The following is a 24,819-nucleotide window of genomic DNA, read 5'->3' as shown; positions in this document are numbered from 1 at the left end:
ATCTAGGAGTGCCTGACTGTCTCAGAAGTGAGGTTTGGCTGCCTCAGGTACCATTCTTAGGTGTAATCAAAATCGTCAGAACTTGAGTTGATCAGATGTCAACCTCAAGTCGCTTTATCTTGTGTTATTTTGTGTTGCCTTTTATGTGTTCCAGAACTTTCTGCGTTTCTGATAAGCTAGTGCTAAACTGTAGATCCCAACTGCCAGCGATTCTTCAGCTTACTTCAAATGCAATGCCTTGTTTCTGAGGGGAAGAAGAGAAGGGAGTGCACAAAAGCACCTCTTGCAGTATTTTTGGTTTTCAATGCATTTGTGTCCCATTGGTGGTAACTTAAAGCACTAACAGCCAGAAGACGCAAAAGAGTCTTTTGTGAAAAGGATCAGCCCGTGATGCTTCGGACTCAGCAGTTCTAACCACAAAGGAGCCTAAGCCTTTGGGTCCCGTTTACAGTATTTTATGTTACTTCCACTGTTCCCTCTGCTTCCCACGGGATGTGCTGTGCTACAGTCGTGAAGTAATTACAGAGATTGCTTTAACCAACCAGACTCGTGCACCTTGAATTTTGACTTACTAATCTTATTAAAACAAATAAATAACACCATCACCTCAGGAGACCACCCAACTCATTTCAATTAGTCTGTCACTGTTAGAAAGGATGACCGTCAAGTTTGTTTGCTTATTCATTCATCCGATGAACAGTTGCTGAGAACATATATTGACCCCACGTATATTAATCAGAGCCTCTGTCAGGCATCAGAAATATTCAGCCCTAATAGACTCACTATCAAGTATTGAAGCTGATGTGGCAAAAGATAGATTACAATCTGAAACACCATGTATTATAAGAAAATGCAAAAAATTAAGGGTCCTAGGGGCTTTGTTGCCGTTAGGTCACTCAGTGGTGTCCAACTCTTTGTGACCCCACGGACTGCAGAACACCAGCCTTCCCTGTCCTTCACTATCTCCTGGCGTTTGCTCAAATTCACGTCCACTGAGTCAGTGATGCCATCCAACCAATCTCATCCTCTGTCGTCCCCTTCTCCTCCTGCCCTCAGTCTTTCCCAGCATCAAGGTCTTTTCAGTGAGTGAGCTCTTCGCATCAGGTGGCCAAAGCACTGGAGTTCAGCATCAGTCCTTCGAATGAATATTCAGGGTTGATTTCCTCTCGGATTGACCCATTTGATCCCCTTGCTGCCCAAGGGACTAGAGGTACAGAGATGGGAATCTCTAAGGGCCCAGGAGAGTTAGGAAGAAGCCTCACCGAACATGGGATGCCTTAGGCAGTAGATGTCCTGAGATGACTGTGGTTTGTGTAGCAGCGGGGAGGAGTAAACAAGGCTATTCCAGACAAGAAAGAATGACACATATCGAAACAGTATTATTAAGAGGCCTACCCAGCTTGGGAAATGGTGAGAAGTTCCCCCTTGGCAAAACCTGGAGTGCTGCGGGAGAAGAGAGGAGATAGTGCCGGAGAGGCAGGTGGAGGGCTTGCAGAGAAAACTCGTAGGTCAGGCTGGTGGGAACGGCCATGGTTTATGAGAACAAGTGGACTTGCCTGGTAAGAAGACCTTGCCAAAAGAAGGAAAAATGATTGACCAGAAAGGGGGTCAGGCAACAAACAGACTCAGGATGGGAGACCAAGTAGGAAAAAAAACAATAGTTGAGTCAAGAGATGGTGGAATCTAGGGTGATTTCTGGGTCTCCAGCTTGAACATTGTAGGAGCTTCCATGGTTTATAAGAACAGGTAGACTTGCCTTGTAATCAGACCTTGCCAAAAGAAGGAAGAATGACTGACCGGAAAGTGGGTCAGGGAACAAACACACGCAGGATGGGAGACCAAATAGAAAAAAACGATAGTTGAGGCAAGAGATGGTGGAATCTAGGGTGATTTCTCAGAGAAGGCAATGGCACCCCACTCCAGTACTCTTGCCTGGAAAATCCCATGGACGGAGAAGCCTGGTAAGCTGCAGTCCATGGGGTCGCTAAGAGTTGGACACGACGAGCAACTTCACTTTCACTTTTCACTTTCATGCATTGGAGAAGAAAATGGCAGCCCACTCCAGTGTTCTTGCCTGGAGAATCCCAGGGACAGGGGAGCCTGGTGGGCTTCCGTCTATGGGGTTGCACAGAGTCGGACACGACTGAAGAGACTTAGCAGCAGCAGCAGCAGCAGCAGGGTGATTTCTGGGTCTCCAGCTTGAACAACTAAGTGTGATGTTTGCTAGAAAAGGAAAGTTGGGAGGGGAATGGATGAAAGGAGGTGTTGGAAGCAAAAATGTAAGTGGGAAAAGATGTAGCAGAGAGCATGGGAACTCTACAGAAACGAGGAAGTATGATGACTAAGTACAATCCTGAGCTGACTGATAAATAAGGCAGTGAAGACTACTCCCATTTCAAATGATTAATCATGCCTTGGCCCAACTTGAATAAAAAGGCATTTACTAGATAAGAGCCTACAGAGAAACAAAAATAATGATTTGACCTTACTGTCATTACTCAAGATAATATATACATCTTCTTTTGTTAAAATAAGTCATTAATGGTTTATAAATGATGCTTCAACATGTTATTTTTAAAGAATCAATGCCCTCAGTATCTGCTTTTATGCCCCTGTAACCTATTTGCAAGTAAAATGCCATAGTCCAAAAAGGTTAGTAGATGAGTTGCATTCATATTTCATACTTTCGAAAATCCTGCTTCCTGATCTTTGTTCCTGTGCTCTTCTCCTCTCTTTCTCAACCTTTGTTTAATTTATAATTCTGCCTTATCTTTTCCTTCCTTATTTAAGAAATGACTAGCATCCTCCATTTTTCAAACTCACCTACAATTTGATCCTTTGTATTTCAGCTTTTTTATTTTGTATTCCAGCCTATATTTTCTAAACTTGCTTTATAAGAGATTATTAGGATTAACTGCACATTTTAGCATGCATTTTAATCACTATATATAAAAGTGTTCCCGGTTTCATATTTCACTTCAGATCGCTCCTGGATTCAGATGTCAGGAGACATTTCCTGCCAAACTTCCTCATCTCCATCGTGTTCTAGGCCAGCCTCCTGACCCATGCCTAGCCAGGTTCCAAAGGAGGTGTGGTGGAAGAAATGTTCATTAGAAACTTGAAACCATTGACCAGTCCTGAGGAAGCCTGAATCATTTGGCCCTAGAATCACCCTGATTTTCCATGAATCCTCCAGGCTGAGATTGGCCCAGAGTAAGACCAATGTCAAAGCCAGGGAGAACATGGAACAGCGTCCAGGAATAGGGAAAAGATGAACTTTGCCCAAGAATTTTGAAACATGCTCACTTCAGATTTATAGGATCTGACTCACATTCCCAGAAGTTCACTGTGTTCTTTAAGCTTTCTGCTTTTCCCTTTCTAACCTTATACACGCTGCCTAAAATACTACTCCCTTGTTTCTTGTGTGCTGAATTCTCTTTTTCCCTCCTATTCATTTCATCACTGAGATTACATACTTATGGCTTTTTGCCCTTAAAGATTTCACAAATGCTTCGTTTTTCTGACGTTCCATATGTAGACCAATACACCACGCTGTAAGTGTTTAATGATATAAATCTCCTCATGACTTATAACCAGTTTCATTCCCAGTACAAATTATGCCTGTACTGCATTGCTTTCTAAGTTAAAAGCGGAACATTTCAGAAAATAGTCACTTCATAACAGTTACTTGAAAAGACTGAAATAATAACTGAGTTTTAACAGTGTGAAATAATGATATAAAATGTGAAGAAAGAAACTGCAGCTGCAAAAATCCTACACTGAGCTTGTGAACATTTTTTCCTGTTCTGTCCATCCATCCATCCAGTCTGTCAATGCTGCAAACATTTATTAAGCTTCTGCACGGCAGACCTTGTGCTAAGTCCTAGTGTTACAAGATGACTAGTAAATGATCCCTGACCTCCAGGAGTTCACTCTTGGGAAGAAAAACATGTAAATAAAACATATAAACAGATTGTCTTAGTCATATATTCGGAAAAAGCATCCTTGCGTCCAGAGGACCATAGACAACCCCGAACATAATGGCACTTAGTAATATGTGTCAGGAGGTCTGGATCGCTCTGCCGGCTTTACCTTCAACCAAAACAGTAGCCTCTGTCCAGCCATGAAACCTCTGCACACGTTAACACTGAAGTGGAAATATGTGTTCTGTTCATTCTGCGAGCATTTATTGAGCACCTCCAGTGTATCAGACTCTGCTCTATATTGCAGCTTCCAAAGTAAGTAAAGAAAGGTGCTATAATGACCAAGCAATTTAGCAAAGGAGACAAACACATAAATAATAACGTGATAAAAGCACGTAGAAAAAAATGTATACTATAAATGAGTGCATGAATTAGGGAGAAATTAATTCAGCCCTAGTGATCAGAGAAGTCTGCAGAGAGGAAAAGATTATGTCAGCTCTGCCTTGGAGGAGGACTGTCTGCATGCAGGAAGCAGATACTCCCTGGGGTCATTCCAGTTGGTGAGCCCAGCTGAGCCAAGACAAGAAATGTGAAAGGCCAGTGTTTATACAGCATTATCCTCCCTTCTAGAAGGCATGAGAAAGGGCCAGGGACTCCTTGGTAGTCTCAGTCAGCATTAGAGTATCAGTACTAGGAACTATCACCCTCAAAATATTTATATGAAATCACTTGTGGCCATTAGGAGAAGTAGGTGGATATTTCTTTATGTTCTGTACATTAAAAATCTTCATATCTTCAATCAGTCTTTTACTTCCACTATTTAAAGATGGAAAAGTATTCAGTGAAAAAAATTTCCAGTCTGATATTAAGATTATCTTTTGAGGGAAGGAATAAAAGCAAAAACAATAAAATGCCCCATCTCTCCCCAGCCTTTCCCCAGTAGGCGTTAATATCTGGTTAGAATCAGCGTTAATAACCTAGAGAAATGTACTGTTATTAAGGTTTATATTTTTTGATTTTTCATGAAAATTTTTACCACAAATGGATAATTTGGGGTAAAATTTAATTTTTTCATACTCTATACTAGCTATGATTTGGTTGTCTAATTAAAGTCTACCTACCGATTGTACTGAATTCACAGTATTTTAATGTGCCTTTTCATTTCTATATTAAGAACAAAGAAGAACTGTGGAACAAGAGCGAGAGTAGAGACAATGCTTACAGTTTTGATTATTAAAACCTGTGGAGGAATTTCTTGGCACTTGATCTTCCCCCAGCCTAAGTGATTTGTGCTAGAAATCACCAAAAAACAGAATATTATAGGTGGAGTCAGAGCTTTTCGGTTTGAATTTGTATTGCCTACTTCTCTAAAAAAAAAACAAAAAAAACACAAGTGTACAAAACAGTATCTGGCATTTGGAAGGTTCTCAGGAATTATTCGCTGAATGTTTTTTAAATGAAGTGAGTCACAGAGCATAGTCCTTAGGGCAGCGCCCACTCCACGGATACTGAAGGGCCGGGAAGTAGCAGGGTCATAAGCATCAGTGCCAGGGTGGAGAGGGTATTTGTGAACCGCACTCAGAACCTTCACCGGTGGGCAGTCTCTGTTTCAACAGCACCTCCTGTGCCTGTATGGACTCACTGCCTTCTAAAGATTTTTCAGCTTGTGAAGAGCAGACGCTTGTCTTCATAAAACTGTGACAGACAAGCACACAGATGATTTACTATCAGAGAAACGGAAGCTATTTTTCCGAAGTTGATGTGTTTTTTTTCCCTTGACTATCGTGTGAACAAGACGTTCACTGAACTCATGGTACCAGTTCCTGCGTGTGTTCTTGACACATCAGCCCTTTGAAGGGTAAAGTTAGCTGTGCAAGCAAGGGTGATTGTTTGAATTTTAGCAAAAATTAATAATTTGGGAGGTTTGGGGTTTTTAACAAGGAGATGTGAAATTTCTGCTCTGAAATGGGGAGGCACAGAAAAAGAAAGATGATGGAAATACACATTCTTGAGGACTGAAACTGCAGACGTGGAAAGAAATTGAATGATTGGAAGCTTTTAATCTGTGATGGTGGGTCTCTGACAGAAGCTGAATTTTACTTAAATAGCATCAACATAAAATATACTGTTTGCATATAATCGAAAAAGGCCAATAGTTCAGTTATTTCTTTTCTACTAACAAGAAATAATTAAGAAAGGGGAGCCGGTTTTAACCATTGTATACACAGGAATATTTCTAGTTGATAATATAATGCCTAAGACAAGAAATGAGAGCTCCGTGTGGCATTCTTTTCCATTTATATTCCTTTCAGTAAGGAAATAGAACCTGTTCCCTACATCTCTTTCATTAGAATTGTTGAAGCACCTGTCACCTATCACCGTCAGTTTTATGTGTTTCAAGGTTTCCCAGCGAGCAAATGGAAGCATGCAGGGCCCATATGTCCACCTATCTGGGAGGGGAGAGTCCACGTGGTTTTGGATTACCTGTCTGCACTCCTTTTTCCGTTTATTGTTTGGAGTGTGTCACCTTCTGTCAATCTGATTACTTCTCTAAGAAAAGGCTTTTCTCAGCTCCCTGCATGACAGTCGCTGCCTTGTGGGGACATCCCAGAAGCCTCTGCAGTCACTTGATCTACCCTACAAATGCCACTCTCACATGGAAGGCTGACTCCAGATTTACAGAGTTCTCTGAGGGAAGTTTCTTCAGATGCGTAGCAAGAGATGCTGGTGGTTTCCGTAGATATCTTGCCTTCTCTTGACATACGGAATAAATCTTTTCAAAACATAGTCAGCCAAGAGGCACTTACAGTATGTACTAATACATACAGGACTTCTAGCCCCTGAGAAAGAATAGAGATATAAGTGCCTTACCTGACCAGTCACATTTATAAAAGATCAGAGACGCTTTCAAAGGCCAGCAACAGAAATTTTGATCTTACTAGAAGAAGGCCATAAGGAATAATGCTTATTTATCCATTTAGTAATCCCTTTAGTTAATAGCAACAATTCATTACTATGATAAAAACAGATTTGGCTGAATCTAATAGCAATTCTTTTGTCATCATTAAGCAGCTGTAGATTTTTGATATACTAAGGATAAGACTACTCTTAAGGTTTCACATCCAAACTATGGTAAAGTTTGTGCCATTTCTTCCATTTTCAGAGCTTTATAATTCCACTGTAATCATTTGTTCTTGGCAGAAATGTGTTTTACAAGCTCTCAGCCGAGAATAATATTTTTGAACAATTTTTTCAATGTTCTGGTTATGTGGTTATGGGAATTTGGAACTCAATATTAATATGCTCTTGGGTTTTGTGTTTGTATATCTCAAAATGCACTTTTTAAAAAAATAACACAATTTAACTTGAAATAAGACTATAAGTGCTTTTAAATGGTAGAGACAAACCTGAAAAGGAATAGATGTTTGTATATGTATAACTAACCCACTTTGCTGTACACCTGAAACTAACGTACCATTATAAATAAAATATAAAATTTTTAAAATAAAAAGTAAATGGTAGAGATATTTTGTTACTTTAATAGTGGTGATATTCATTGTAGGACGAGATAGTCAGATACAAGAAGCATTTACAGGGAGAAAAGGAGCCGCTGCTTCTGCCTCACTCCCATCACTTCCATTTCCTATGTGACTTCATGCCACTTGCTTTGTTAATTCTTCAGGTATAAAGGAGCTATTGATCTAATTCATTTTTTAATCTATAAACTGAGAAGTGTTTTGTTGAACAACAAGCATTCCCACTTGGTCTAAAATTTGACATCTAAGAAGTATCAATATTTTAGCCATGTTTTTATACTTTAATATTTCCCACAGCCTAATTTTTAAAAATTCTACCTAGTTTTTTCAGTGTCCAGTCCACTGCTGCAGCTCTATGTGAGTGGAAGAGATCTATTCCACGTCTCTCACTTTACACTTCACGGGTGTGGGAAAGCCTCGAAGAGGCACGGTGACCCCTTGGTGCCCTGGCAGGAGACGTTGGGGGGTCATCATGCTGGGCTCTGCTGGCCTGAGACCTGGCATCAGGTTTCCCTAAAATCTTCATGGAAGATTTGTGAGAGATAATGAGTTAATATTTGTGGAGATCTTTCAATAAAGTGTAATTGATGTTTGAATTTTCATAAACCAAACAGAATATCTACCCCGAAAGCTTTGTAAGAATATTTAGCACACATGTACATGCCAGATGGATTGTAATGACAGTTGATAGGCCTCTCCTAACCCTTGCGTTCTGTTGTCAAAAATCTGCACATCAAAACAACTATAGTTTTCATAAGAGGATTTATTGGGTAAAAGATTCGGGTGCACATGGAAAATTCTACCATCTAGATAAGACTACAAATTAATGTTATAAAAGATAAGACTTTAAATTAGGGGTTTATATAAGAATATTCTTAACATGCCTTAAAGAAATATCAGTAGATAAATTTTTTAAAAATCAGATAATATGTACTTGATCTTACATATTTTTTCTGCGTAAGAGAATTTTTATGAAAAATCCATGGAATGTGATGTAAGACAATCAGAAATTATTCTTAAAAGCTCAAGGACATGTAAAGATCAAAGTGGAACCACATCATAATACAAATAGTCATCACAGGGAAGAATGTTTTTGCAATTGAGATAATGTCAATGAAAGAGTTTAAAATCTAGGAAGTTAAGTTAGAAGTGAGGTTATTATTCTAATATATTGTGACATCCTCAATAGTATTATTGTAGGAACCCTCTGGAAGTACTTACTCTGGGTGAAAAATGATAGCTATAGATCCATGATAGGGGGACAGGTGGCCCCACCAATTATAAATTCCCCAAGATTGTAAATGTACATTTTATCATCGTGTGTCAAAATATTCATTTTAATATTCAAACATTTTACCACATAATAAGCTGTAACCATATGTTTATTTGTTATATTATATCACTGTAACATTAATAAATATTTACAGAGCCACAGTGTATCATAGATGTATTCAAAATGGTAGCTCTCAGTTTGATTTTAAGTGAATATCTTTAGTGCATCAAACTAATTTCTAAAGCATTACATTTGTATTACACATCAATAAGAGCCAAGGAGTTTAAATTTTTAAGACTGACACCCCCTTTTTAACTCATGTTGTCTTATTTATTTTCCTCAATTGCATGAATTAAAAATGGAGTGTTATCTCAGTTTTGAATTCCTTAGCTTGATGTCACAGCTCTCGCTTTATTTGTATGTGAATTTGATCTTTAATAAAGATGAGCTCTGCTGAACTTTCCATGAATGAGAGACACTTAGGTACACAGCTTTTTAGAAACGATTTGGTAGTACTGGGAAAATTCAGAAAAGTTGCTAGTCTGTTAATAGTGTACATGGCAAGCTGTGTGATTGATTAATCAGAAGTTTTATAATCTCTAAAAACGTAACTCTGTCTGTAAATTCGGATTGTGTCCAATTAAGTTGACAACCATCAATTTTTAAAAAAGAAAAGTAAAAACTCAGGACTCCTGACTCATACTTTTCCTGTTACAGCGTGATATGAGTATTTATCCTTCTGTGACAGCTGAGACTAGAGCAGATGTACGTTCAGGAGGTTGCAGATGAGGCACTGAGTTTTCACTCGTGTGTCAGGAGGCAGTCGCAGGGTAATCCTCCTGAGCTGCAGCCAGGAGGAACTTGTGCTAGTTTGGTAGTTATTGACTTGGTTACCTCTCTGCAGTGTTCTTTGACTTCCTTACTTAGCTCATGATAATGAAACCCTAGGGCTTCCCCGGTGGCTCAGATGGTAAAAAATCTGCCTGCAATGCAGGAGACCTGAGTTTGATCCCTGGGTTCAATCCCTGGGTCAGAAAGATCCTCTGGAGAAGGAGATGGCCACCCACTCCAGTATTCTTGCCTGGAGAATCCCATGGAGAGCGAAGCCTGGCGGACTATGGTCCACGGGGTCACAAAGAGTTGGACACGACTGAGCGACTGACACACACTTCTTCCTTCCTAATGAAGCTCTCCGCTCAGCTGTGTTGACTTTTCTTTCAGCCTCTGTTCAGGCAGACAACTTCTCAGTATTATCCATTTTAGTACAAATTTTCACATACAGAACTCTAACCAGAGTAAACGAAGGTGATTCTCCTTTTGATCACAGTGTCTAAACATTCATAATGGGTACTTCGGGAGAACGTTAGCTGGATTCTCTTACCACCTTTTGCTGTCAAGCACATATCCAAAGGTGGGGTGCAGGGCGCTTTTAGTTCCAATCATTATTTTCAACTCCAACTGGGGATCTCTTTCCACCATTTCTGCTTTTGTCATGATCACATTTTCAGAAATCATTGTGTAATGCCCTGACTTCTAATTTTTCTGTGGGAAAATAGTGTTGCAATTTGCGCCCTTGTATTCTTGTGATTGTCTCTCACTAGATATTGGAAGCACGTATGCATTCCAGATCATGGAACTTCGACCCTCATCCCATCTTTTGTTTGTTTAATTTGGTTTCAGAATGAATATTTCCCTTTTACTTTTTTTTCTTGAGTAGTAATGAGTGCACTGTTGAAATGACTCACTGTTTCTCTCTACAGTTTCTTTACCCTCATGTAATATAGCCCATGTAATAACCTAAAATACTGGCAAGCTTAAACGTCTATGACACCCCTGAATGTCTTTTACAGCCTTTGTCTAGGTTTGAACTTTCCAAATTATGTATTTCAGACGTTGAGAAAGAAGGGCCTTAATGGCTGTGACAGCCCAGATCCTGATGCAGACGATTCAGTAGGTCACAGCCCTGAGTCTGAGGACAAGTACAGGAAAATTAACGAAGATATTGATCTAATGATCAGCAGGCAAAGATTGTGTGTAAGTACTCAAAACACCCTTCATTTTTTTTACTCTTGATATTTCTCTGAACCTGGCAGGCCTTGAACAAGAAAGAGAACAAAGGCTGTGAAAGCCCCGACCCCGACTCCTCTTATGCACTCACCCCACGCACTGAAGAAAAATACAAAAAAATTAATGAAGAATTTGATAATATGATCAAGAGCCATAAAATTCCTGTAAGTACCAAAGGTAGATGGCTGGTCTGCTGATAACTGCTGCAGTAACATCCCTTAACCCTTTCAGTGAGGGCTTTCTCTCACCATCACTGCAAAGGCAAACCCAGAAAATAGCCATCTCATTCCAAGGGCCGTTCACTTGGAAAGCAAACCCTCAGGGTTGCTGAAGTTATGTCATCGAAACGATGTGCCATTCAGAAGTTCATTAGGAGGTAGCAAGTTCACAGGAGGAAGAGAAAGATCTTCATGATCCACCCAGAATTTACACAATCTCTTAAACACACAGTCCACACAAATCACCAGGCATTCGCGAATACGAGAGTCTCCTTCTGAACGAGGATTGACTATAAAATAGATATATTTTAACTGAGATCAGATACACAGGTGAGACGGCCATTCTCTCGCGTAAACTGCCGCTCATCAGCTCATCACCCAAGTAAAAGCTTGTTCCTGAGTGAAGCTTCCACCCTCTCCCTAAACATGAAACTCAGCAGCAGCACTGAAGGGTTAAAGCTAATGCTCGCTGCAGGGAAGCAGAGTGCATGACAACCTAACGGTAAGATTTCAACATGTTTGTGTGCTGGGGTGATGTTACAGCTTTATCAGAATATTCGCTTTGCCTACATCAACATTTTCCATGCTTTAACATTTGGCTAAATTTTGTCTTAACCAAGTCAAAAAATTCCTAACAATCAATCATATGCCTTGCCAGATATTTAAGAGAAATAACTCTGCATGTATTATTTTGTTTGCCCACATATTATAGAGGGGGAAAGTACATACCTTTTATTCTGTCATCAATCAAGTGATGTTCATTTTGTGACATAAAGTGTTACAACTTGAGGTTCACATACTTTCTGAATAATGAATGTTCGTGTCTCAACCTTCACTGTATACAAGCTCTTCAGTAGGTAATTAATTCCTCTCTCAAAAAAGTACACTTTCTCTAAGTTAGGGAAACATCTGAAACCTGAGGATTGAGAGAGGCTGTACTGAAAACAGGCTTCAGCAATTAAAGGTATTTGTCCTCAGATATCTGAGGACAAAAGCTCCAGGCCAAACCCACAATGACACTCACAAGATAAGTTAACACTTTACACATAGTAGGTGCACGATCAGCCCGTGTTGGATTAAACTGAACCCTTAAAACTTCTTTATAAAATGTATGCACATTAAACTTCATGTCCTCATAAATAGACATCTGCTGCTTTTGTTAAATGAAATAATGTCCACAGGAAATCTTTTGTTGAATCAGAATTATTAATTCTATCATGAAGGAAAGCTAACTGCTGTAAACTCTTAAAGGTTTCATGAGACCGAGCGCATACAGCGTTTCCACAGTGGGCGCTTGGTCAAATGAAATATTTCCTATCAGAGGCAGCAGTGCACACTTGCTGCAGCCAGAATTCTTACGTGAAATCTCCTAGGATTTTATTGCCCAGCAGAAGGAAAGAAGGAGCTCCTTTGGGCCAAGTTTTAGCTCCTATGGCCTGAGTTTCTCTCACTATTTAATACACTAGTTGAGAGCTGCTGGGCGCGTTTGTGAATGTTAAGATTTTAAGGTGAAGCATGTTTAGGTGTCTCAGGAGGGATTCCCAGCATGGTGAGGAAAGGGGCGTATGTGTAGACCTGGCAGTCACTCTCCATGTGTGTGTGGAGCTTTAACCCCCAAAGATCTGGGAGGATGCCCGTGTTTGCACGTCGGATCATTTCCCCTGTGCTCCAGGGGGAAGGAGGTGTAATGCATACCTGGGTTCCCTCACCGTATTTCATCCTGTCATGCAAAGAGTTCAAAATCAGGATACATGCTTTCTTAAGAGGTGCAGTGGCGTGCGGCAGGGGATGGAAAACCACATTAGAGCTCACAGGCAGAGCCGTGAGAAGGAGCCACACAGCTCCGGGCTGTGCCTCCAAGGCCCCGCTGCTTTAGTAAGTGCTTCAGTCTCCACGATGAAAAGCCCAGTTTTCGCACATCGCGTCTAGTTGCTGGAAGTAAATTTTGTTGAAAGTTTCCACAGCTGCTAAAACATTTACAGCAGGGCAAGGACACTCTGCCCTTTGTATGGAGAGAGTGTCTCTGCCTCTCTAAAAACATTACAAGGGTGTTTTGCTATTTCAGAGACCCAGGTGGAAGAGTTTTCCCTTCTCAAATCGAGAATTTAATATCGCAGTCACCTGTTGGTACCATCTCATTTTTGCCCGTATTCCTCAATGACATGAAATCATTCATGGCTGATTTGGAATCCTGTTGACCAGCATTTCCTCGTGTGGGGTTTGCCATGGTTCATGCTGGGCTTCACAGCGAGAAAAAAAAAAACAAAACAGCTCCATTTGAGGAACCAGGAATTAGGAAATGGGCTGAAGGGAGGAGAGGGCAAGTGCAAGTCTGGTTGAGAGGGACCAGGAAGAGAGGAAGTGGAAATGGGAGAGTGTGGATGTATTTTTTTCAAATAATGAACTGTGAAGAGCGAAAAAGAAGACTGGAACTAGGATCGAGGAGGGGGGTAGAAAAAGTACTTGAGTTGATTTATATGCCGAGGAGGAACACTTACTTAAAGAAGGAAAAGATTGGACGTGTAGATAAAAATGGGGATAAAATGGTGAAGCCTCTCAAGGAAGGGGGATGGGCTGGGAGCCAGAAGGATTCGCAGATGTAGTCAGAGTAGCAGCCGAGAGAGGGAAGTTGAGAGGTTGGCCACCTGATGACCTCTGTTTTTATACTGAATTCAGATTCCGTAGCTTTGAGGTGGGGAAGCAGGTGCTTGAGAGAGGACCACAGGAACACCCGTGGGTGTAGACATTGTGAGGAGCTGCAGGCACAGGGGGTGGTGAGCACTGGCCACAGTCGTGGGGCGGCCTGGAGGGGGTTTGGATACCAGCAAGCGAGGTTGCTCGGCTTCCCTGGTGGTTCAGTGGGAAAAGAATCCGCCTTCAATGCAGGAGACTGGGGTTCGATCCCTGGGTCAGGAATATACCCTGGAGGAGGGCATGGCAACTCACTCCAGTATTCTTGCCTGGAGAATCCCATGGACAGAAGAGCCTGGCGGGCTGCAGTCCGTGGGGTACAGTCCAGGGGGTCGCCAAGAGTCAGACACAACTGAAGCGACTGAGCACACACGCCCACCAGGTGTAGTCACTAGTCATCAGCGTTGTGTGATTCCTTTCTCTGCTAGTTCTCAGCAGGCTGGTCATGGATGTTCACAAGTGAGAGTGTCAGCTGTGGCCCCAGAAAAGAACTCCGTTCAGTCATTCCCATTAAATGAAAGAGGGCCTATTAACTAAAAATATTTTATTAAAAATATTTTATTGGACTTTTCCTTGCGGTAAGTTTGGGAAATCATGGGTTTTGGATAAGAGTTCAGATACCTTTCTGACCGCAGTGACTCACTTCAGTAACCATGATCCATTTGTTCAGGGATAGAAACTAAAAACTTTTTAGCTCTCATGCCCGTAGCCCTAAAGCCCGTGGCGTGGGTGTGTGACCTGTACAGTTGCACAGGGCCCTGCTCCCCTGGTCCACGCCTGGTTAAGTGCTGCACTGTCCCCATCTTGAAATTCTTAGCAGTTTTTTAACAAGGGCCCCCCATTTTCATTTTGCCCAGAGCCCTGCAAATTATACAGCCAGTCCTACTTATATCATCTTATTTAATCACCCAAAATTCTCTCTTCTTTCCTTTCTTGGGGGATTCTAAAATTTGGAGCCTGCCCCTGAAATCTTTGCAAGTTTGGAGTCGTTAACGACTTTTTGGCTTTCGTTTTTTCAACAAAAATTTTTTAAATTTAGATGCTGTTTGTTTGTTTCTTTTGGCTGTGCCGGGTCATCCTAGCGGCACACAGGATATTTAGTTATGGCATGTGGGCTCTACTTCACCAATCAGGGATCAAACCTGGGCCCCCTGCACTGGGAGTGTGGAGTCCTAGCCACTGGACCACCAGGGTAGTACCTAGATGCTTTTAAGTTCCTTAATTTTGAAAAGTTGAGAAGAAAAAGAAAAAATGCCAGTTTCTTATAAACATGGGCACATTGTCATAAGCATTTCCTAAGGCATCTAGAGTTGATGGGTCTCTTCTGGATGCAGCTGCTTCAGGTCCCACATAGGGTCAAGGGAGATTAAATGACTTGCTTGCTTAAGTTGCAGTGTATTACACTACCTGGACTGAACTAAGATTCCTGATACAAAGGCTGATGTTCCTTCTGATTCTCTGAGACAGCTTCTCCCTGTGGTCAAATTTAAGCTTATAATGTTATTTCAAAATTATTTAGCCAGTTCCTGGTGCAGATAAAGAAACAAAGCAAAAGCTGAACTGCAATGGATGTTACCATGTTTTATGAATTGTGAATTTCTGAAGTATGCTTGACTTCCTGAAAGATGATGCTAGTGATAAAGAACCCACCTGCCAATGCAGGATTCATAAGAGATGCAGGTTCGATCCCTAGGTTTGGGATGATCCCCTGGAGGAAGGCGTGGCAACCCACTCCATTATTCTTGCCTGGAGAATCCCATGGACAGAGGAGCTTGGCGGGCTACAGTCCATGGAGTCACAAAGAGTTGGACACAACTGAATAAACTTAGCATTCATGCATGCTAATATCAGAATTATATCTGACTTCTGTCTAGCCAATCACAAGAGAGTTTTATAATAACTCTTATCAAATTGTTTATAGCCCAGAATCCTGGAAACTGAATGATTTGGGGATGATGGTCAGAGGTAGAAAGGAGTAGAGAGACTTTTACCAAATTGGTTAGTAGAGTAGTTCAGAATTCATTAATTGATTACTAACCATCCTCTTTATTTTGGATATGCAAATAATCACGGGGTGGGGGAAGGTATTGGCTTTGTTCTCTACTGAGACACAGTCAATATTCTGCAGAATATTCAGGGGAGAAGTAGTCTTATAGTGGGGTCCTTAGGTATCCAGTTAAACATTTATAAGTAGTAATAATGAATACAGAGTAAAACATTTTTAAGCAAAAGAGAGCTTTAAAATATGAAACCTGAGTAAATTTGAACCAGAGGAGGCTTTAAGGTATATTTTTTCCCAAGCCCTCGTCCCACCCTGGCATCAGTAGGCATAAGCACACACCCTCACGTGACATTCAGCCATGTCCTGTAAGAACCCATTTAGTCTGTTACTTCCTGGTTCATAAATAATAAGCTTCTCACATGCAGCCCATACTCACTTCACAGTATGATTTCTGACCAAAATATTTTATTTCTATCCAAAAATGTATACTGTGTTGCACAGTCATTTAGTAGCAGAACCAACAGGCTCCGTCACTTGTTACCTGACCTTGGATCACTTACTTAATCTCACCAATTTAAAAAGGAAGGTTTATATTTGTAGCGAAGGGATGTTGGAAGCTTCAGTCATATTGTGTATGTGATTTATGGTATAGTGTCTGCTCAATAAATAATACACAGTAAGTTGTTGTAACCTTACTTTTACATTCATATAGTACCTTCCTAAACCCACTCCAGTGTTCTTGCCTGGAGAATCCCAGGGACGGGGGAGCCTTGTGGGCTGCCGTCTATGGGGTCGCACAGAGTCGGACACGACTGAAGTGACTTGGCAGCAGCAGCAGTATCTTCCTAAAAATTCTTTGAATGAAAATATTCAATTAATACAATAAAAAGTGGGCTAGGCTTTGTATTACCTCATAGCAAATGAGCTTTTGGCATCTGATGAAAGGGGACATTAAGTGGCCAATATCTTAATTGATCTTATAAAAGAAGAGAAAGCGATCAGGAGATGGGTGGGAGCAGGAACAGGGTTAAACAGAGTGGTCAGGGTGGGCTTCTTTGAGAAGACTAGCTTTTTTAAAAATTTTATTTTATTCAAGAGTAGTTAATTTACAATGTTGTGTTAACCTCTGCTGTACAAGAGAGTGACTCAGTTATATATCTATTTCTTTTTCATATTCTTTTCCATTGTGGTTTATCACGGGATGTTGAATGTAGTTGCCCATGCTATACAGTGAACCTTGCTGTTTATCCATCGTATATATGATTTTTTTGCATCAGCTAATCCCAAACTCCCAATTCTTCCCTCCCTTTTCCCCTCTCCCTCTTCAAAATCTGGAAAAGACCAGATTTTGAGCAGAAATTTGAAGTAAGTGATGGAATTAATCAAAGAAATAAGAATCAGGGAGGTGAGAAGAGGATGGCAGGAAATCAGTAATGGAGCCAGGTGAAAACTGGAATTAGGACCTGTGAAACATTGGGAGAAGTTGGGCTTTGCTCCAACTAGGATGAGAGTTCACACAAGGTTTGGAATAGAGAAGTGCCATCACCTGATTTATGTTTCTAAAGGATCTGATTGCAGGGTTGAAAATAAAAGGGAGGGCAAGGATAGAAGCAGGTAGCTATGAGCAGGTGACTGCAGTGATCAAGGCAAGAGATGATGGTACTAGAAGCAGCCATTGGAAGGTGAGAGGTGGTTGGAGGTTATATGTGAAAGTTAAGCCAATAGTGTTTCTGGGTAGACTGAGAGTAGGGTATGGGAGAAAGAGAAGATTCAGGGGTGACTCCAGAACTTTATTCTGTGCAAAGGAAAGCATTGAGCTGCCATCAGCTGAAGATGGGAAGAGCTAGATTGGGGCTAGTTTTGAGATGCTTATCAGACACTTAAATAGAAATATTGAGAATGTAGCTGAATATGCAAGTTTGGAATCAGGAGAGAGATCCGAGCTAGAACTAGAAAAAGGACCACGGTACTCTTTCATGCGAGTTTCCCAGGTGATGCTAGCAGTAAGGTTCTATCCCTGGGTCAGAAAGACCCCCCTAGAGGAGGGCATGGTAACCCACTCCAGTGTTCTTGCCTGGAAAATCCCATGGACAGAAGAGCCTGGGAGACTATGGTCCATCAGGTCGCGGAGAGTCATACATGACTGAGCACGCACTCTTAAATTCGCAGAGGAGGGAGAAGAGGATGAACCAGAAACCAAAGCTGAGAAGGAGCAGCTATCGAAATAGGAGGGAAAGTCCAGGGATGTGGAAGGGGAGGAAGTTTATCAAGAAGCAGTGATCAACTGCGTCCCTGTTGAGAACTAAGAAGTTACCGTTGGATTTAGCAATCTGAAAGTTATTCATGACAATGACAAGAGCATTTTTAGTGAAGTGGGGAGGAGAACTTTTTTTAATGGAGTGAGTTGAGACAAAGCAGTGTGCCAGATTTCCAACCCAGGCCACAAGAGCAGAACTGTCACTGGTGACATGATTTTCCAAAGTCCCCACCAAAGTGGCACATTCCCTCTCCATACACAGTAATTGCATTTCTGGGAATTTCAGTGCATTAAAAAATCTGTGTTTCAGTGTATTAAAAATACCTTCTGTTTGCAGAACAAAGTTAGTTCTGACTCAGATGATTATTAAAAGGTTTTTCATACACATGAATGTCCAGTGGAGCATTTGAAGGTAGGATGGGATAAAAGACAATTCTTTGTTGTGTACAACTGCCCCACATATAATAGGATATACAGCATATCATATTGGGGTTTCCCTGGTAACTCAGTCAGTAAAGAATCTGCCTGCAGGGCAGGAGACCTGGGTTCAATCCCAGGGTCAGGAAGATCCCCTGGAGAAGGAAATGGCAACCCACTCCAGTATTCTTGCCTGGAAAATCCCGTGGACAGAGAAGCCTGGTGGGTTCTACAGTCCACGGGGTCGCAAGAGTCGGACCCAACTGAGCAACTAAACCACCACCACAGCATATCTACCAACCAGGAAAATACCAGCTCAATCATTGACACCCACAAGTTTCCAGAATGCCCCCTAAGGAGATAGTCCACCTGCAAAATATACCACAGTTCTAGATCTAGAGTTACTACTGTGGATCTAGTGGAAAACAGATGGCAAACTCAGAAGGGTAATGGAAGAGAGTTTAGTAAAGGGTCTATTTACAGATGAGTAGAGATCAGGCACGCTGCAGTCCATGGGGTCACAAGGAGTCAGACACGACTGAGCGACTGAACCGAACTGAGAGATCAGGTAAACTCAAGAAATAGTGAAGGACAGTAGGGCTTCCAACCTGGAAGCTGTTACCATACGTAGGTCTGAACGAGCAAGAGGAGGGAGAATTTATCAGAGCACAGTAAGATCTATGTCACTGGAAAGAGGACCAAAAAGGAGGTGTGCTGTTCACTAGGGGAAGGCAGCCTCTGCCGTCCCCTGGCCCGGCAAGAGGGCAGATATATCCGGACCTCTCTTCTCTGACTGTCTGTACTTCTGCCGGTGCCTTCGTTGGCCCAGGTGAAGCCGGAGGGCCAGGGGATTGTGCTGGATGCAGTCTGGGACATCAGCCTCCTGGGCCCAGAGCAGTGGAGAGGGGGTTGGGGTAAATGGAGAAGTCCTGGAAGCTTACTTTGTTTTCTCAAGTATGCTAGAGTAATTCTCATTTGGCCTTTTAATAAGGGAATGCATTATTTTATTAACTCTATAGACATTTATTTTACAGCATACACCAATATTTTTTTGTTGTTTAAGGGCTTTGGGAGTCGGGGAACATAATCATTCTTTGATGTCTTATCAAACATTCATATTCAATCATATCATGGTGTTTATCCAAAATTATTTTTGTTACCCTGTTTATAACAGATAAAGTTTAATAAAATCTGTGTTAGTATAATACTTGTATACTTTATTTCACCCAAATCAATAACGGATCAAAGATATGTAAATGAAAAGAGTTAATGACACATTTGTTCTTATCTGTATTGCCATGTCCAGATCAGGGAAGAAAAGAAAAATAGGAAAAGTAAAGAATAAGGGAGCAGAAGCAGAGAAAGAGGACAGTGTTGTAATTATCACCAGGATAAACAGAGAACTGCTGCAGAGCACAACATGTGATGCAGGCCAGCCAATCAACAAGAAATAAAGAAAAAGAAAAAAAACTTGATGTTAGGATTACAGAAAAAAATAGTAAAAAGAGAAGACTTTGAGCCACAGGCACATATGCATTTAAATTTGTACAGTGGGTTATTAGAGACTCCCTGAGGGAATCTTCTATGTAAACCCTAATAATACATACTAGATCCACACATAAACACATACACACATATATCCATTTTATATTAAGAATGCTGCATACTCTGACACCATGAGTCCTCTGGCAATATATTCAAACAGTATTTTCATTTATAATGTTAAAAATGAAAAAAAAGGAGGAGGGGAGGATATTTCAACTATGGTTATCTAGCAAATGCAAGCAGAAAAATAAGCATGTGTGGGTTATATTACAAAATAATACCAAAAAATCAATAATTGGGGCCTGAAGTACTCTAATTAGACATCCACACAGGTCACTAAATGTTTGCAACTCTCTCATTGGAGATACAGGTCTTGCCATTTGTCAATGTCAGTATATCCCAAAAGGTGAAGTATGATGTATATTCTGAACTATCATTTTAAAATATGAATTATTGAATGATACATGCTCTGTTGAACCCTGTGTCTTAAAATGTCGATTATCTTTAGAGTTACTTTCAAAAGACAGACTTTTAATATAATAATTAAAATATATATGCTATTCACACGCCCGGAGATGATTTTATATCATTAAATGTCTGCATAAATATGCTTCAATAAGCAATTAAACCACAGGCTCAAGTGTGCATTTTAATCCTTTTTCTCTGTGAAGTCATCACAGTCATGTACCTTTGATCTTGCAGTCATTTCTGGCACCAGATTCAGATATCAGAAATGAACAATTACCACTTAATAGAATGCAATTCAAAGACAATGGAGTCTAATGAAATGGGGCTTTGTTTTAAACAAAAGTGAAACGTTTTCTAATAGTTGCAAAGAAACAGTTCTAAGCACATTAAAGAAATCAGTTTACGATCTGAACATCTTGAGAGCTCTTCCCAATGATCTTCTAGACACCAAGCAGTCTGGAATTTGAAACTTTCCTTGGGGAAGTAAGGCTCTCTGTACTGGACTGTGTTTCTCTTCATTTCTTTTACCCATGCTTGTTTTTCTTGCTCCTACAGGCTGTTCCACCTCCCAACTTTGAGATGCCAGTCTCCATCCCAGTGTCCAGCCACAACAGTTTGGTATACAGCAACCCCGTCAGCTCACTGGGAAACCCCAACCTTTTGCCACTGGCCCACCCTTCTCTGCAGAGGAATAGTATGTCTCCTGGTGTAACACATCGACCTCCAAGTGCAGGTAACACAGGTATGTCCTCATAATAACGCAACAGTGGCAAATCATTGGAAGGAGCACCCTTGGCAAAGAAGGCTGTTTTACCTACAAGACACTGAGCGTTCCAGCTTTCCACTTGTTACGTTCCTTCATCGCTTAATACCCATCCCCATCTAGGTCTTGCACATGATAAAAACCTAACCCTGTTAGCCTGTCTTTCAAAATCTTTCATGATCTGCTTATGTTTATATGTTTAGCCCATCACCCATCTCCTCAGGTGGCTATATTTTAACCGCATACTTTCTCAAAGAGAACACTTGTCTCCATGCTTTTGTTTCTCCTCTTCTCTTGCCTAAAATGCCATTTTCTCTCTTACCTCTAGCCAGATATCACCTTTTCTATGAAACTTTCTCTTGTGTCCCTTGATAGCATTTATCTCCTTTAGTTATTTATTATTTTGGTCATTTTTTAATTTATCAATCCAGTAACTTATAGCACAGAGGACTTAAGGCAGAGAATAAATGTGGTGATATAGCATAATTTATAAGAACTGTGAATTAAAAACAAAACTAAGTCAGAAATGAAGATAAGAGCATATCACAAGGACATACACAACTGCCATAAATTTGTGTCTGTACTTCCAGGAGATTCTTATGGTTATACAATTCACAGTGTCTCAGAGAAAAGAAATCTTTGCTCAGGAAAAGTCTGGCCATTCTTAGAACTCAGATCAAGCGATACACGGTATGATTCACTGTATTGAGTGTGGGTCCATTTCCCCACTGGTCTTACACGACCTTGAAGGAAAGAATGTCCTCTTGCTTGTCAGGGTCACGGTAGGAACTCAGTAAATACTGAATAAATCCTTCATATTTCTAAAATAAGCACCAAAATTGAATTTCTAAATTATATACAGCCAATCATTATACATTTACATTTTATTTCTTAAAAAGCACTTAATAGGGAATTTTAATATGTCTTAGACATACTTTTTATTAAAAGTAATTTATCCACAGAAGAATTTTTCCTTCAGAATACTTATATCTGCCTTAGAATTAAATTTGTATTACTTTTTAGTACAGAAACTTCATGTACAGGATACAATCAGCCACGTTAAAAAAAATCTTCATAAATCTTAAATCTGAGAGATATGTATAAAGGACTTATGCTGTTATCCCTACTTCTGAATATGTTGAAATTTTTCATAAGCATTTCCTTTTAGATCATACTCAAATGCTGTTGAATTTCCTATTTGATGAACTCACGCTCATTTATTTTTTAAAAAAATCTTGTGGTTTATTTCCAAAATATTTATTTGGTTGGAAATAATAAACTCTTTCCTAAAATGTAATGAACATTTTCTTCTAATTCCAAACCCAGTACCAAATAATAATAATAGCAATTAGAAAATAATCTCGCTGATATTGTATTCTTTTAGCTAAATTTTGTTTCTTAAAAAGTAAAACTAATTATTATATTCAGTATCTTTTTGAAACATCCCAACTCCCATAAATGAAGATTGCCAAATTTTAACCTGCTTTCTTAAGCTGCTGCTGCTGCTAAGTCACGTCAGTCGTGTCTGACTCTGTGCAACCCCATAGACAGCAGCCCACCAGGCTCCCCCGTCCCTGGGATTCTCCAGGCAAGAACACTGGAGTGGATTGCCATTTCCTTCTCCAATGCATGAAAGTGAAAAGTGAAAGTGAAGTCACTCAGTCGCGTCCAACTCTTTGTGACCCCGTGGACTGCAGCCTACCAGGCTCCTCTGTCCATGGGAGTTTCCAGGCAAGAGTACTGGAGTGGGTTGCCAGTGCCAGTGAATAAACATATGTCTCTAAATTTGTGGCCAGTAAAGCCTGTCTTATTGTATTAGTAAGATTCAGGTAGTAAAGGAGGTCATTCACTTTTAGAATATTCATGAAACGACCAAAGTGCTAGGCAATTAGCATTGCACAGAATTAATTGTATAAAATATATTTACAAAAAATTAAGCATCAGATATATGGTTATTTGAGCGTATAATAAACTTTACTCTTCACTTTCTAGAAAATGCAATCTTAGGAAAACTAAATGTAAAAATACAGTAAACATTTAGAGACCATTCAAAGACTAGATTTTTTGACTAGATTTTTTTTAAAGATAATCTTTCTTAGGTAAAAAGATGCTGCAAAGTATCAGTGATGGAATGTATTTTTAGTGTTTGAGCACAGCATGTCACAGTAAAACAAATGTCAGCCATCTGACCTGGGTAACACTTGACAAATGTAGGACTCTTGGGAGAATCCTAAGAATACCACAGTTGCTAGAGGTACAGCGTGCTGTCCCGTGGGCCGTTAGCCGTTCTCCTTTTGATCTTCCTCTTTCGTCCACAGGTGGTCTGATGAGTGGAGACCTCACGTCCGGTGCAGGCACCAGTGCAGGTGAGTGGAGGCCCCAGGACTGGAGTGTGTGTCATTCTTGAGCAGTCCTGTACTTGGTGATCTGCAGAAGTAGGTCTTTTCAATAAAGCTGAGAGATCAGGGAGACTCATGGCAAAATGGCCCCAAGAATTTCTAAAGCATTTTGATGAAGCAGGAGTGCTTGGATAGTAACTCAGAGATGACTGTTTATTAAGTAGACCTTTCCATAATACAGCTTCAGCTAGTCAACATAATCAGAATTGGGAGTTCTGATCAAATCAGTTTAATCCTAGGTACCATCTCAGGTGGCCGCCAGAGTACCTTTAGCAAACCTTGCAAGTCAAGTCCTTTGTAGACTATTTCACATTAAATGTGAATCACTTTCTACACAAAGTACTGAACTCCTGTTTACTTCTAAAGGAGAATATGTAAAGAAAAGGAAGGAGTGAGATTATAACCATTCAACAAAACTGTTAATAAAACAAAACCACATTTGGGATTAAAATGAGTTCTTGGAGAATATAAACACAGTGTACCTCTCATAAAAGCACATTAAATACAGGTCAGCTCTTTAAGAACTTCTTACATTATGGCCAATTGGTCTCATAGTCACATTTCTCCAGGGTCCCATATTAATTCATATCATTGTGATTACTGAGATGTCAATGTCATTTCCAATGCAGAGGTAAGACAGCACAATACTTTCTAATGCTCACTGCAGTTCACTATTGGCATAACAAGTAACCATGGTAATTCCTGCAGTAGAACATACTATACATTTAAAATAGCAGGAGGCAGGCATGATAACACAAGGTTATGTTTGAAATATCAAAAAAATTCAAGTTTATTGAACTATCTATTGACAGCCAAATTAAAATATTTTGCCAGGTTCAACTATAATAGGCTGTTAATTATAAGAAAGAAGATTAAAAATTGGCATATAGAAACATGTTTATAAATATGTCCATTTGGGAGTCATGTTTCTTATTTCTGATATTGGCTCTTCACTAATGCAGTAAGTAATGAAGAAAAAGTGTAGGAACTAGTGGATTAACAAACAGAATCAATGGTCCTGACTTCCTGTTTTATCTAGCTGTTAAGGATTAGGTAGTCAGATTAATGATTAGACTGAATATACTATTTTGCTGGATATTGAAACAATGGGCTCTTTTTTTTCCTCTCAAAAAAAAAAAACCTCAGGATTTGTAGCCTGAAAATTATAGACCAAAACTAGACCACTGTGTCTTGGATTCAAGTCTCTGCCAGACACTATGGCTAGAGGGAGTGGTGGGGCTTAAAACTGGTTTGTCTCAA

General features: G+C 40.2%; 1 protein-coding gene across 50 annotated transcripts in view; it reads left to right on the top strand.

Annotated features, from left to right (window-relative positions):
- The window catches only part of MEF2C (myocyte enhancer factor 2C), a 179,155-nt gene that overhangs the window by 123,135 nt on the left and 31,201 nt on the right, over nucleotides 1-24,819 (top strand). For 36 of the 50 annotated variants that reach the window (XM_086412989.1, XM_086412988.1, XM_086413008.1 and 33 more), the window contains 3 exons: nucleotides 10,623-10,766; nucleotides 20,953-21,139; nucleotides 23,479-23,526. In XM_086412989.1, coding sequence (XP_086269115.1) covers nucleotides 10,623-10,766; nucleotides 20,953-21,139; nucleotides 23,479-23,526 — 379 coding nt within the window. Of the gene's footprint in view, nucleotides 1-10,622; nucleotides 10,767-10,825; nucleotides 10,964-20,952; nucleotides 21,140-23,478; nucleotides 23,527-24,819 lie in introns of all 50 variants that reach the window. The other 14 variants (XM_086413011.1, XM_086412995.1, XM_086412993.1 and 11 more) reach the window with 2 other exon arrangements.

Source organism: Bos grunniens, chromosome 7, assembly GCF_055505025.1.
Source record: "Bos grunniens cultivar Pamir isolate PY7600 chromosome 7, Bosgru_T2T1.0, whole genome shotgun sequence".
Classification (NCBI taxonomy): Eukaryota; Metazoa; Chordata; class Mammalia; order Artiodactyla; family Bovidae; genus Bos; species Bos grunniens.
This window is presented reverse-complemented; position numbering and strand designations above follow the sequence as displayed.